This window comes from Meleagris gallopavo, chromosome 3 (genome assembly GCF_905368555.1).
Source record: "Meleagris gallopavo chromosome 3, MGAL_WU_HG_1.1, whole genome shotgun sequence".
Lineage (NCBI taxonomy): Eukaryota > Metazoa > Chordata > Aves > Galliformes > Phasianidae > Meleagris > Meleagris gallopavo.
Window position 1 is genome coordinate 61805038 of NC_139406.1, and position 15910 is coordinate 61820947.

The 15910-nt window shown below is 40.7% G+C and overlaps 1 protein-coding gene across 1 annotated transcript in view; it reads left to right on the forward strand.

The window, feature by feature from the left end:
• The window catches only part of SULF1 (sulfatase 1), a 66898-nt gene that overhangs the window by 5835 nt on the left and 45153 nt on the right, over positions 1-15910 (forward strand). Inside the window, 3 exon segments of the mRNA XM_085221234.1 lie at positions 54-293; positions 11528-11679; positions 13685-13858. Of these exon segments, the coding sequence (XP_085077360.1) occupies positions 54-293; positions 11528-11679; positions 13685-13858 (566 nt within the window).

Genomic DNA, 15910 nt, shown 5'->3' on the forward strand with positions numbered 1-15910 from the left:
TACATTCCAGCTGCTTTTAGCAGCAGAGTGATAAACAGTTCCACTTATTGCAGGGTCCTTACAAGTGATGAACAAAACCAGACGGATTATGGAGAATGGAGGGGCATCCTTCATCAATGCCTTCGTAACCACCCCAATGTGCTGCCCATCGCGTTCCTCCATGCTGACTGGAAAGTATGTGCACAACCACAACATATACACCAACAATGAAAACTGCTCTTCTCCCTCCTGGCAGGCCACTCACGAGCCCCGCACTTTCGCCGTGTATCTGAATAACACTGGGTATCGAACAGGTAAGAGGCAAACACTAACTCTATGTTCAAGTAATGGTGATGGATGTTGAATATGGGGTCTTGAATCACCGTTTATAAGGAAGTGACTACTGTTCAGAATTGGGTTTATAGGGAGGGGTTTAGTGTTGTCTGTACCAGTAAGCATGACTTACTGGTACAGATTGGCAGCTAACAGCCATATGAAGAACCTTTTTTGTAATGGAGCAGCGTATTTTCATGCTCAGATGTCCCAGGTGGGAAATATGCTGTTATGTAGTTACACCTAGTGAGAAAGAGGTGCATTCTCGTGGCACTGTGGGTCCGAACTGGCAGTTCAAGCCATGATTATGGTCAGTATTATGGCCTGCTTGTAGACAGCTGCTAACAGTTCTCGGGGAAGGTGTCAGGGCCAGACGAGGGACTGGTGCCAAAGACCTCACAGGAGCAAAGTGCCTGTCATGGGAGTGAAACAAGGTGAATGCTATAATTTAAACTTTGCCACAGGGCGATACTTCATTTGCATTTTCTGAGAATGAATAGAAACATGCCTTTAAGAAGGATTGTTCTGCTGTGCACCAATAAGATTTGATAGTTTTCTTGTAAATTCCTGGTGGTTTTCCGTAGTCAGAAGATCCCTGTCCTGTTTACAAAGAACTCTTCTTATTCCTTTCGTCTGTGCTTCAGCTTGATGTAAAACCTGATTCATTTATGCATCACCTATCACCTAAGATTCAATCTGCAGACACATTAGGCTCCAGCCTCACTTCCCCTTCCAAAGGTGCGGGAAGGTTGCAAGGTCATCAGGGTGCAATTTGTCCAGAAGCATCGTTTGACTACAAAGACTCTCCTTTACAGGACCACGTAGACACAGATCTCAATGCCAACTGTGTTCTTTACAATGTAGTTGGTAAGGAAGAAGTTTTCTCTATCAGTGGTTTAGGCACAAGAACAGATTGCTTTCAAAACATATAGCAGGCTAATGTCTCCACACTGTCTGCTTGTGCTAATTCTCTTAATGCTGCTATATCCAGCGCCTCACATTTATCTGCCTGTTTGCCATCATTTCTTCACTGCACAGACAACTCACTCTTTCTTTCTCTCTCCGTAGTTCTGGAGAGCTGCATCCTGTTTAAAAAGCTAAAACAAACAAATATTTATCTTCTCTGAGCCCAACACATGCACTGAATAATATTCCAGTCTCTAAAGAGCTGATTTCTGTGGACTTGCTGTCAGAGTACAGCACAGCTGAACCCGAGTAAGGGTCAGCACCAAGGCTTTTGAAGAGAAAAAGGGAGGGGAGAGCAAATTGACAGTCACTGCTAGAAAAGGTGCTGAAATGACCCTAAAACCTTTCTGCTTAGTGTCCCCTTCATGTGGAATCTACCTTTCTTGCTCTTTAAAAAGTTCAGTATCTTACTCACTTGTCACCTAACCATTGCAGAATTGAATGCTTCCTGCATAAACTGGACAGCTGCGGTTGACTTTGCTGTCAGTAGCCCTCTGCCCTTCTGGGGCTAAATGCTCTGCTTGGGTAAATATGCGCTGCTGTGAATTATGAAGGCATGTGGAGATGTCTACTAAATGCAAAATTGGTTCTATTGGTTCTATTAAGTGGAAAGGAACAAAGTGGTTAAAAAAAAAAAGCCTTTCCGAAAACAGACTGAGGGAACACAAGTACACAAGTCCTAGAACAAGCAGGGCAGTTAAGTTTTAACAAAGGGCAGGACAGAGAAAAAGAACATGGAAGCAAATGAAAATACATTAATGAAACTCTGTTTTTGACCATAGAATGTTGTTTGACCCTGTAGTAATGTGGCACTAAAGAACTTAATAATTAACTCCTTGTAAGATGAGCCCACTTTCCAATTACCTCTCAACTATTTTTTGAAGCAGCAGCTTAATTAACAGCTGAACTTATGATACATTTTTCAAGGACAGTGTTGCCTCATTAAAGAGTCATCAAAAGTCCACTAACCAACTAATAATTTACATTTCACAGCTAGAAGGTTTAATAAAACTGTAATGATTCAAGAATACCTGGAAGTCAAAAATAATTGAGAGTAGGAAAGAGGTAGCTGGGAGAAAGAGTGACTACACGACACATGGGCTTGTCGTGACTCTGTGCTGAAGCTGCAGGTGAATCAGTAAATCAGTATCCACCTCAGAGGGCCAAATGCCACTTGCTGTTTGGTGGCCAACCTTAAAAGGAACAAGTTTGGAGAATCCCAGTGCAATATAGCAGTTGAGACAGTGTGCTGTACCTTGAATTTGGTTCTCTGTTTGAAATGATGAGGATTTACTCTCACGTTTTGCACAGGGTCAAATAATTATATAAGCCAGTGGAAATAAGGGGGTGGCAGATTGTTTATATAATGTTCTTACTTCTGTTCACACCAGATAGTTTCCAACATCTATAAAGCATTCACTGTCTAAACCTGCCTCAGCCTTAACTAAACCCTCTATGCTGCAATTGATCACACAAGGGCAGGCTGCTTATGAGGAGAGTCCTGCTAAAGCCACGAAGACTCCAAGCAAGCACAGCAGTCCATTTAAAGAGAGGTCTGAAATGTGCTGTAATAAACTGCAGTCACAATTAGAGCCCACTGGGAAAACCTGACAAAAAACAGATATTTTTTCTTTCCTTTTTCTTTTCTACTGTTCTACTTATGTTCTACTCTGAAGTGACCTAATGGAGATGTTACATTTCCTGGGAACATCCTTTGTTTAAAACATCAGTGCTAAATCACAGGCAGGAACTGTGCTGTGTGGGAACAGGGCAGACAATATTCAGTAACATCACTGCCAAACCAAAATTATTTTTCCTTCTAATTATCTTTAAAAAAATCCAAAAACAATTAATGATGTTGCAATTTTTATCATTTTCCTTAGTCACAAGCTCTATGCTAAAGCAGAAGTGAGTCAGCTGCACAGCTTCTTGACTTTGAAAGTCCAAAAAATTGGTGAAATTAAACTAGAGCTTGTGGAATGCCGACTAACAGTAGAAAATAGAAGGGGAAGACACACAGAATAGGTAGAAACACAAAACAAAGCAACTCTGGAGAACTTCAGAGATGAAATATTTGTTATTATTAGATAGACTTCTGCTGTTCATATAGAGGAGGAAAGAGAGTCACTGTAATTACTTTCAAATTTCATAGAAATGTCAGAAAAGCTTGACACGTTTTCTTTTATCTTGTAGTTTTAAGGTCAGAAAACATCCTGTCAGCTATTTAGATTCAGAAATTTTATTTGCAAGATTATTAGATGCAGGAATTGCAAGTTTTGTTTAGGCCTTTCCAGTGGTGGCCAATATCTAGGAGACATAAGTATAACCATTATTTTATTGCTATGAAGCATGTCAATCCTTTGTATGCTGTAGAATTTTATCAGCTGATTTTTATCAGTAGAAGTTTCATCTCTTTGAATATCTGAAGAGAAATATACTTTTAAATTTTCCCTCCTGATTTAACATAAATATGCATTCAGGACCCTCTCTGCTAAGCGTTACTTTAGAAGCTGATTACTTTCTAACCCTCTCTCCTCTTAACCCTTCATAGCCAGTGTAGTCATGCAGAGCAGATAAAGAATCTGCTCTGGTTCCGCAATTGCTGACTGCCTCAACAGGCCAAACTCAGGATCAGGCTCTTCTCTTACACAATTCCACTTGAAAGACCAAAGATCACCAAATAAGGCAATTATTTGCTTACTAATTTGTTTAATTGTCTTTATGAGGACATATTTCCCAATATTTTATCTTTGCTCAAAAGAGTCAACTGATCAGCATAAGATTTAGGGGTCATGCATGCAACTGTTCTGATGGCATTCTCAGCCTTTTATAAAACAGAAATGAGAAAATATCAAAGTTAAGCAACATGAATGCTAGTTTCTAAATGCTCATGTTTGTAAAACTCAAAACTCAAGAAGTGGCTGGTCAAGATGTTGCTGACACTGGTCACAGAATACTGTGTTATGATGAAGAGAAATGGTCCTTTACTTGACATTTAACTAATATTTTCAACAGTTTCTATCAGCATCTGTTGTATGTCAGCTGACATCTGTCGTTACACCTTTCTTAGTGTAATGGTCAAATAACTAATAAAATGCTGAGGTGATGAGATTGAAGGCTGAGCAGTTTGAAGAAGAAGTATTTAAACTGTACATCATTCCATTTTGACACACTGGACAAGTAAATCTTTGAAAAAGGTGCAGAAACGATGCCTTTTGAAGGTGTAGATAGATGATACATTTCCTCTGGAGGCAACGCATGTGTGGAAACAGGAAACTGTTTGTAGAGTTACAGTACAATTGATTACCAGCATACACTGTTTTTAATTTGCATCGTTTCAGTTGCATCTTTCAGCCTAATTTATATCCTGCCTCATACACCACTGCAAAACAGAGAGGGTGTCAGGATGTGATACATAGGTGGGACTGAGCATACAGGGAGCTGATTTTTATTTATTTCTAAAGTAAAAATAAAGAAAGGGAGAGAGAATCCCATACTTTAGGTTGTTCCTTAATTGGTATAAAAGAGGCTGGGAAGTATCAAACATCATTTAAATTGTTAATAATTGAAATAATTTAAAATATGCTTATACATCTCAGAATAAAATTACACTTTCAGTCAAGTTGAGAAATGTTCTAATAAAAGTGAAATATGCCAAATATATTCAGATACTCCACAAAAAGTGAAATATGGATGAGAGAAAAGACTGAAGAGGATAATGAGCAAGATTTTTTAATTCTACTTGTGAATACATTTGAAGTAAAACATTTTTTGGTTCAGGATTTCATCAAAAGCTACAGCGTATTTGCCTACTCACACTTAAAACAGAATTCTGCGCTACTAAATCTTGTGCAGAAAACCATACAATAAAAGATTTTCAGCAAGGCTACACATTCAAGTTCTTCCTTTCAGAAAATCTGGGTAGAACATTGTGCGTGCACCTAATCCATCTGTCCTGTTCATGTGGCCAAATGACAGGAATGTATTATATCACTTTTTGAAAGGTTAATTTTTCTCTGTTGAAAAAGTAGACCACTAGCAGGAGGTGAGATGCTAACATCCAGATTGGTAGGGAAGGAGTTCTCAGATCCTCTCAGCAAAACTCTGCCGTGTTTTTGCTAAGTAAGTAGAGTGAGGTTTGTTCACATTCATGGTGAGATGGTTCCAGTGCTACTGAAAAGAAGACACCAGTGATACTCAGGAGACCTTTCCAGGCATTGTTGTGTACTCCCAATGTCCAAACATTTAACCTCTCTTCCCGCGATGCACATGCTCAGGCCTGCAGGCCCTGCAGTTCCTCCTGAGCCCCTGTCTGAGCCTTGTCCCCCAGCCTATCTTTCAACAAGTTGTTCCACCCTCTTTCTCTGCCTGGTGTCTACTCAATCCTGACAGACACGTCTTGTTCCCACCACTTGTCATTAGCAATCTCCTTTCACAGTCCACTCAGCAAATCAGTTTCTCCCACCCCCTTTCTTTGTCAGTCACCTTCTTTTCCCTTTCTCCACTAGTTTTCTAGTTTCTTGCTTGACATCCCCTGTCTGGGGCCCCTGAGCCTCCCCTGCCTTTTCCCCTCTCTCAGTTCCTTTGCTAGCACCCCTGGGGCCCTTCCCCAAACTGCATGTCCTTATCTGCTCACCTCCTGCCCTCTGCATTTCAATCAACTTTCTCCCGCCCGCTGACACCAGTTGCAGGTGGACGGTGAATGCCCCAAGGTTCCCGTGCAAACTGCAGTGTTCTTTTCAAAACTGAGCAAAAATATGGACAGGGTTAACTAAGACGATAAAAGATGCCTCCTTGACAAAAAGCCCATCACATCTTTGACAGAATTCATGCTCTCATTGCAGAGTGTGGTAGTACTATCGAATGAAAGCCCACATAATTTTTTTCAGATGTTAGATGTAATTCCATTACTGTGGTTCTCAAAGGTGGCTACTGTTCAGGCTAAGAAGTTTCAAAAAATTCAGCCTGAGGCAGACATCCAGTGTGGAAAATTTCTGTCCGAGTATGAGAGACTTATAAGCAACTGAAAACAGGTTCTTATAATGAGAAGTGTCAGACAACATCAGTATTGGAAAGTGCAACCAGGTTGGCCCATAATACAAGCTTTGTTAAAGACATCACCCAGGCTAACAATTGGTATATCAAGTTATAGCCTAATGCCTTTTGCAACTGCTGAGTTATAAAACCTTTAATGCTCTTTCTGGTTACAAGGATAAACCTGACAGCAACTGGGAAAGACCCACAAAGCCAGAGAACGAGTAGAAAACCTGAGGTTTTCTGCTGTGGTTAATTTACAAGACAGGGAACTGAGAGATCTGAATAATATTCTTGGCAATGCCACAGGCTGCCTGCATGACCTAGGCCTAGCTGGAGGTTAACCTCGTGGTGCCTCAGTTTCCTCACATAATTGTTGAGACTGTTCTTTTTTCGTTCCCTGAGGAGGACTGGAATACTGAACTGACTTTCTTCAGTTTAATGATGTGATACCCTAATGCTTTACAATCATTCAGCAGATGGGAAAAATCAAACTTCCCAATTTTGAAGCTATCATTTGCATAATGGGAAGAAAGCAAGGAGAAATTTACTGGAATAATCCGGAAGCTGAAGTTTTGTTGGGCTCTGTCCCCAAAAGCACATAGTCACTGTGTGTGTCAGCACTGAAATGTCATGTAAACAGTGCTTTGTAACTCTTGTAAATGGTTTCCTGACTTTGTTAAAGGAAGTGGGCTGTCTGCTTAAAGCTCTTGTCTGGGTCATGGTGACTAAACATTACGGCAGCATGCCTTTCTAAAAGCTTGGTTTTGTGTTAAATCAGAAACATTCCCATAAAGTTAAACAAATAACAGAGGTATAGGAGCACAGTATATGTTCTTTGATCCATGGAAGTGCAGAGATGTGCCTCCTGTAGTCACAGTCCAGTTCACCTGTATGCTAATTCACTAATGCTGACAGGAGACAGGGGCCTACTTCTGTTGTGTAATGCTGTAAACATTAGTCATAAATGCTTGTATTAAGTGCTGGGAAATTAACTGCTGGGAATTGTGAGAATTTGCATCACATTAAGCTGTAAGAATCCTGGCTTCAAATTCTAGAGATCCCCTGGGTCAAATTCTTGTTGCCAATTGCAGCCCCCTGACAATCTCAGTCCAGTTCAGGACTCATTAGCTAATTACTAAAAGGAAAATAAAAAACTGTATTAAGGAATCTATTCAAATTAGCTACCAGAGATATATATTCTGCAGCCACTCCTGAGACATATAGATGCCTGTACAACTGTTCCCCATGCCATGCATCATTTGCATAAACTTAATTGAACATGTTCACACAGAATGCAATTATTTTGATATACAAAGTTACTCTACATGTGATTAAAAAATAACTATGTGTCCTGGGAACAGTTAGCAAAACTGCCAGAATACCGACAAAATCAGTCTAATTAAAATGCAAAAATTGGCATTTATCTTTCCTGTTATCCCTGTGGGGGCCATTACACACAATAATGAAAAGATGTCCCTGGAAATAGCATTGCTTTTTAATGAGGCTTTTACCTATTGAGTCATAATCTCTGTTTTATTAATTGGAAGCAGGAATGGCTTCCTAAACTCTAGAACTGCTGAGAAAAAGTAACTTCTAAAGCAGAATATTTGCAGTCTGTACTCAGACTTGGATAGTTCAGCAAGTGCCAAACTACAGTTCAGTTAAGGATGTGGGTTGTCTTCATAAGCCAAGCATGTGAGGATCCAGAAGGAACATTTGCTTATCACAGTGTGATAGGAGTGTAAGCTCCTAAGCAGTCCCATGACGCATTCTATATCCCTCTAATTGTTTACAACCCTCTGGCTAACAAAGCCTTTAAGAAATCCATAGTGATTACTTCTGATTACTCTTTGTCCTCAAGGATGCTACTGTGCTTTCCCTTTTACTCAGGCACTTGTCTTCATTCAAAGTGTGAAGACCCAGGCACTAACCACTGGCACTGAACTCCAGCTCTGACTTGCTTGCCCTATTCAGTTCTCAGTGGTACTTAGAAAATCCTATAGTAAAATGACTGAACTCTTGTGTTTTAGTAAAAACCTGGCTTTTCCCATCATATGTGTAATTGCTCATATCTTCCTGAGCTTTTGACCAGCAAACCTCCCTTGCTTAAAGTAATTTGGCAAATGTGATCCATTATCACAGCTACTGCTGCTTCTACAAGTATTCAGGGCTTTACTATGTGTTTGACATGGGAACTGCTTTATTCCACAACAGAGCAAAACATCTATTTCTGCAAACTGTCACTCAAGAAGCTGCTTAAAACTTGACATTTCTCAGATTATTTTTATGATTAAATGCTAAATCATTGCCAACACAGAGGTGAATGGTTCAGTCTGTCAGTCTGAAGTCTCATAACAGGCCGAAAATATGGGGTTCAGGAGGCCATGGGGGAGCTAACAAAACATTGTTAAAGTTTCAAAATTAAGTAAGGAAATTCCAAGATGAATTGCCCCCTAGCAGCTCCAAGCCTCCCTTCCCTTTCTAAATTCAATTTATCTTTTCCCATCCTTATGTTCCGGGACTTTTCATCTCTGCATTTTATGCTGGTGGCTTTCTCTCAAGTAATGCCTGAATATCAGAAGAGAGCAGGAAAGAAAGAAGCTGATTGTTTTAGGGTCAAAATTCAAACTCTGAGGACTTTCTCAAGTCCATAAAGGAATAACCCATGGTGACATTAAGCGGAGAAGCTATGTCTTTCTTGATCACATCTCTATGCTACAGCTTTTTTAGAGCCTAGCCATTTTGGGACAGATTTTCATAGCCACCTCTTTTATTTACAAAGGTGCTACCTCAAAACCTAGAGACACTAGAGCTTCTCAAAAAAATGTTTGCCAAAGAGTTTTAAATGGATGAACTCATTTATCTTTCTCTAACCTTTTTCTTGGAAATTGCTGGACTGTTTGGCTAAAATGTTCCATGTAGCAAAACCCAGCCTGACTCAGATAGCATGGAAACTATCATCACTACTGACTGAAGTTTAGCAAACCTGTAAATAACAGTGTTCAGGTCTCAGTATTAGTCAGTGTTAGTTATAGGTGGGGCTATCAAACCATTCTACATGATAAATTGCCACAACTTTCATTTCACAGCTTGAGAGGCTCTGATCTTTCTGGGAGGCAGGTTGGCAGAGATCTTTACAAATGAATGCAGCACATAGAGGTTCCTCAAGATCATGGAGGTGGTGGAGTTGGGATGGCATTCAGGAGGATTGGCCTCAAATCTTGCCTGAACCACAGACTGTCCTTGATTTTGTTTGGCTCAATATGCTCACTCTGTTATTCTTCACTGTTGTCTGTCTTTAACTTCTCTTCCCCTTCTACTCTTTCTGTGGCTTCTTTTCCCACAGTATTTCAGCCTTTAACAGCCCTGAACATCCAACTCCCTGAGAGTTTGACACAGTTTGGCTGCCTTAAAGGAAAGGAATAGTTTCCATTCTGGGAGGCAATGGACCGGGCATATATTCCCTCCCCACAGTTACCCTCTTCACCTCAAGCTTCTTGACTTCTGGTTGGCCCCAGAGGAAAAAAGGGTAGAGGCTAGGTTGCTTTCTTACAGGCTGTGGGAGGATGAACTGAAAGTCTGGGCTAGTGTCTGCAGGACTTGTTTATATGTCACATTCCACGTGATATAGGAAAGAAACCTTATATACGACTGTAACCTCTGGTTAGTGACATTTGGCAGTTAAAAGATTCGATTGCCCCATAGTTATGTTGCCTCAAGAAACTTTTAATTATGAATATCTTCATTTTTCTACCATTTTTCCCAGGAAGGAGTTCACCATGCCCACATCAATCAGATCTGAATTATTGAAGCCCTTCCGCAAATGTGCTTTTCTTGGTTAGATTGAATGCATCTAGGTTGAACGCGAGGTTTTCCAAAGTGACTTCATTTCCTAAGTAGGAAACATGTAAGGGTGTCTGACGTGTGTCTCGGATCCCAGCCAAGGAAGTGACGCTGGACAGGAGCTGTCTGTGGGCAGCCTGGCAGCAAGGCCAGGCAGGCTGGGATGGCTGGGGTTGCAGCAGGATGGGTGTGTGACACACAGCTCTGTCCCTGCAAAGGGATTGGTTTCTGTCATTCATTTCTCTTTGGGTAAGACCTTCCAGGGGCTTGGACACCTTAAGAAAATTAAAATTGCGAGCAGTAAGGTTAGTCAGTCACCCCAATATGTCCAGCATTGCTGCAGCTGAGATGGAGCCAACAAAGTCCCCATAAACAAATTTGTAGGTAGAGTCAGATGATTTGTCACTACAGTGCCCACGCAGAAGTAAAACAGAGCAGAGCCTTCCAAACTAACATCTTTATCTTGGGCAAGGACAGTACATACGCAACTAAAAAGCAGCAATAGAACTTCTTTTGCCGGGGTCCCAGGGTTAATCCATGCTTCCAAGGCCAGTTGGCCAGTTGGCCAGTTCTTGGCCTGCATATTGTTGGCGTAAGCAATAGTTGGAAGTTTACTGCATTGTGAGACTGTTTTTCTTTTTACTTCTGTCATGGTAGAGTCTTCTTCAGGAAGAGTTTGTGGGAGCATTTGCGGGGTGTGATGACAGATGACAGTTTCTAAAAGCTTTGGTCTGAGAGGGTTGTGTCCTGTCACCTTTACCTAATGGAAATACACCTAAGTTTTGCAGACCAGGTAGAGGTAGCTGACCTCTCCAAGACACTGCCTGTTATTTCTGCCTTAGAGAAGTTTTGGCAGCAAAGCAGGGCAGGGATTCCCTCTTGCTCTACCCAGGCAGGGCCCAGCAGGATGCAGATCCAGGCTTCCTAGAGCTTTCATCAAACCAGAACATGCAGCCAGGTTGCCAAACCCAGACTTTCAAAAGTAAAAGCATCATAGGATTTGCTTAAAACCAAAAGATGTGTTTCTCAGATGTTTCCTGTGGGGACTGAATTTTTATTCCGATTTCAAGTGGAAACCATATACATTCTAAAAGAGAAAAGAAAAAAACTCACATCAGCGCTAGATTCCAAGAATGGCAGATTAATGGTAGAATTATAAAAATTCAGGAAATAATTTATTTTAATTTCAAAGCCTCTTAGATATAATAACAACATTTTTTTTGATAGAGTGACTCTGACTCATTCTAACACATTTTGTCTTCATTCATGCATGCTTTTGACTCAGACTAAAAGACTCGGATTGCAAAGCCTCATATGTTTGTGTGTGTTCTTTTTTTTTTTTTTTTTTTTTTTCTTTTTACCTTCACAGCTTTTTTTGGGAAATACCTCAATGAATACAATGGCAGCTACATCCCTCCTGGGTGGAGAGAGTGGGTTGGATTAGTGAAGAACTCTCGCTTCTATAATTACACCATTTCTCGCAATGGTAACAAAGAGAAGCATGGATTTGATTATGCAAAGGTATTTTCCAGACCTATAAATGTCATGTCATTAATCCATATAAAAATCGCTTTGAGATAATTAATTAACCGGATAATTAATTAATTAACCATCTGCAACCAAGAAATTGAGATGTCATTTTTCTCTCCAGGGCATTTTTATTAATTTTTGTGTGAGGATTTTAACTACAGGACGGAAGAAAATTTCCAAGGGCTTTTCAGTAAAGTTGATTCCTCCCTCCCTTTCTCTCTGCTAGAAACCGCTGATTCTCTGGTAGAAGCAGATAGTAAAGAAAGAACTTTTTTGAAAATAACTGCGTGTTTCGCATGACTGAAGTTTACAGTTAACTGTGCATTGTCAGCTATTACCCACATCAAAAACCTTAGTTAATGCTGTTTCCCATTGTACAGTGTAAAAAAGATACGTTGTGTGTCTGTGGTGTCCGACTCCGGATATGACTAGGAGAATAGATAAGCGCGAGAGCACAGCCGTTGGAAAACTTGGGAGCTTGTTTGTGCTCTTGACAAAGTTTGGAAAGTGTGCCAAGGTGACCTGCCTGCTGCCATGAAGTGTCTCGAAAAGGCACTTTCCAGCCTGTAGAAAGCGATCTGGAATTTCCTCAGACTGTAGGCTCACAGAAGATGATACAGATGTTGCAGCTGTGGTTTCTGACCCATGTAATGAGATTTTATTGGAAGCTTGCGATGCCTGTTTCTGATTTCCCCACCCGTAGAAATTACATGATACTGATTACATATTTATATAGAGTTAAAAGAAAAAAAAAAGGAAAAGAAAGAATATTGGTTAGTTAGGCATTCCTTACACACCCTGTGTATGTAGCTAGAATAAACAGGGAAATAGGAGGGGAGAGGATGCTTTGGGAGAGAAGTCATACAGACATTTTATTCCAGCGGGCCACAAAACCAAAAATTATCAGAAACCCAGAGCCCTGCTATCATTACCCATTTTGCAAACCAAAGGGTCGCTGGCTGCCACTTCCATGCCCTTGCAGGGACTGTAACAGCCAGGGCCAGCGCCTTTGCTCCAAGCATGCCCCAGGAGAGGAGCAGGGGGCAGGGAGCAGGCAAGCAGGGAGGTCACAGCTGGCTGCCTTGTCCGAGCACCGACATGCGACACAGACCTTGTCCCTCGGGCTCTGCTTTTGCAGCTGTTTGGGGCCGTGAATCCACAACATATGATTAGTCATGCCTGGAAGTGCTTGAAATTACAAACATTGTCTCAGCACTTTCTCAATGAAGCTCACACTAGACCTCCAGGCCAACAATGAATGCTCCAAGGTGGCAGGTGGTTTAATTTAAGTTTTCATCTTTTTTTCTTACTTCCATTTCCTCCCTTCCCCTCGTATGCTTCCATTTGCCACCTTGGCTGTGGGTTAAGCCAGTTTATTAGCAAGTCACAACCTTAATCTCAGCAGCTGCACTGCTTAAGTTATACAATTAAAAGAGCAGAGCCTGCAGGAATTCAACTGCTCCCTGCATTTGTGTTTGCACTTTCTCTGTTAAAGGTTTTTGTAATATGTTGCTTATTGTAGCTTGTCCCAGTTTGTACATACACAAAAGTGTACTCTGAACAAGGAACATGCAAGAAATTTAGGTGTGAATAGAAAACCAATGAAAGGGTGAATGATTTCTTGCAGTTGGGAGCTACTACTTTGTGAAAGTATTTTGTCTATGAAAGTCAAGAAACATACCTTTGTCTGTATAGTCTGTCATTTTAAAGGTTGCTTAGCATTATATTACAAAATCTGTTTGTCATACTGAATGCATTCTATTGTATCTGATTTGCAAAATACAGTCTCATTTTACGTGGTATTGCCTACTTAAGAAAGTAATTACTGCTCAGTCTCCCCTATGCTCTTAGAGTCACACATCTCTTTGATGGGATGTTTTTGCTTCCTGATCTGCCCTTTAATGAAGACTTGAAAATAACATAATAACATGACAGTATGGGATCTAATTGATCATTCACTTTGTAACTTTTGCTTTTCATTAATCGTGTGTTACAGGACTACTTCACAGACCTAATCACTAATGAGAGCATTAATTACTTCAGAATGTCCAAGAGGATATATCCTCATAGGCCCATAATGATGGTCATCAGCCACGCTGCACCTCATGGCCCCGAGGATTCAGCCCCGCAGTTCTCAGAGCTGTACCCCAACGCTTCGCAGCATATGTAAGTGACAGTCACAGGCTGCCTGCCTGGGTATGGAGACATTGCATGAACAGAGAATGAAAGTATAGGAAACCTGCAGTAAGCAACAGATGTTTGTTTGTTGCTTTGGCCATGTCTGCGCCTTCTGGGAAGGAGACTGACAGCTCTGACCATTATTAAAACAGAGAGAAGCTCTTTTCCTCCTGGGAAGTTGTGAGAGATTAAAAGGTCAGTATTTGGCTTTGTAAGGGCAGCTTCTTACAATACCCTGAAAATATGTAGACACAGGTCAGGATCTGTTGGAAAGATATTACTTCCTTAGCATTCCTCTAAGATATGCGCTTCCTGGGCTCAAACTTGCTGAATGCACTGAGAGTAAAAACACGCTTTTGTAGTTTTCAAGTGCACCAGATTTGTTTATAGACTAGCTACTGGCAGGTTCCCAAAACAGCCTATCAGACTGGATTTTTAAATAACATGTTTAATCTTCCCTGGTGATTATACTATAATAACAATAATAGTAAAAAGCCCTCTTTGCTTTGTTTCCAGAACTAAGGTCAACTCCAGGTAAAAAGCTGAGGCTAATGTTCGATTCCACAACTTGCTTTATATTGTCAGTATTCTGGGTCCTTTTTCTCACAGTGAGGTGTTGGAGAAGCTTTTCTGTCTACTTTGAGCATGTGGCCTGCTCTTCCTATTCATGATTAAACAAAATCTTTGTGCTCTTTCAACACAGAAACCAAAGAAAATAAATATTTTAGCCAGACCATGCATTGATTTAACCTCTGAAAATGAAGAGGAATCAGCTTTATTTCATGATGGCAAAGCCTGTCAGTTCATACGTTGTATTTTGAATGCTGAAGTGACTCACATGCAAGGATGTTGTTTGTTGTTACATTAACTGGTTTAAAATTGCAAGGAGTAGGAGTTAGTGCATAAGCTGCATTCATAAACTCGTCACTGTTGAGGTCAAAAATGCATTTGCTGTTCATGGCACATGGTTAAGTATTTGTTAATTTTGGCGATTTTTTGGCCTCTTGACAGTCTGCTGCTGTCTAGAGATGCCACTTTCCCTGACCTTACTTTCTTAGCTCTACTTTCCTGATCCTATATTCTCAGTATTACCACATTCCCGAGACTAGATTCTGCAGGTAGTGCAAACTAGCCAGTCATGTTTTGGAGTTACTTCGATAATCAGTGTAATTCATACCTGTGTATAGAAGTGATAAGATTGATACTTTAGTTTGTAAATATTTGCTTAAAAGGGCAGCTGATTCTTAGTAATCAACCCATAGAATTACTATCAATCTGTTATGTTCTAAAGATAAAATAGGACTTAAAAACATGAAAACTGTCATATTGGGTTGTATGAAAGATCTTTTTCAGTATACTGAATTAAATGCTCCAGCCGTAGGCAGCAGGGAATGCTTAGGAAAAAAAAGAAAAATGAGATTCTTTCTTCCTATTTTTGCAGCTTCTGAAAACCATCCGTGAGGTGAAGCATCCAGATCACCACTTCCCATCTTCTTTGTATCACTCTGATCTCTCTTTGATCTGTGGTGGCAGCTCCACCATCATGTGGTGGCCAGTTCTGTGGTGTCACCCCATGCTGCAGGGACAAAGCAGTGCCTTTTCAGCTCTTTCAAACCTGGAGCTTGTTCATGCCACTATGTGTTCTCTACATCCTATGAGGCATAATGAATATTCACTACCTCAGATTTAAAAGAGCCCTCCCATGTCTTCTTTCAATCACCTCTTTTCATAGCAAGAGAGTTATAATCTATTTGTTCTTGTTCTGTTCAACATTGTTGGCCATTTCATGGCACAGATTGCCTGCCCTCAGGCAAGCCATCCTCTTTGCTGGGAGACAATCCATCATAAAGAAGAGTTGGATTCAAACTGTTTCCACTTAGCAGTGGGGACCAGGGCTGGAAGAAAAGCACATCATTGTATCTCACCCTACATCTCCTGAGGTCATGCAGCTCATTTTAGACTCTGTGGTAGCTGTCTTCTGATAAAAGAGTGCTTGTATAAACTTGCATGAGTTTATCATGCTTTTGGAACTTTCTGTTGCTCG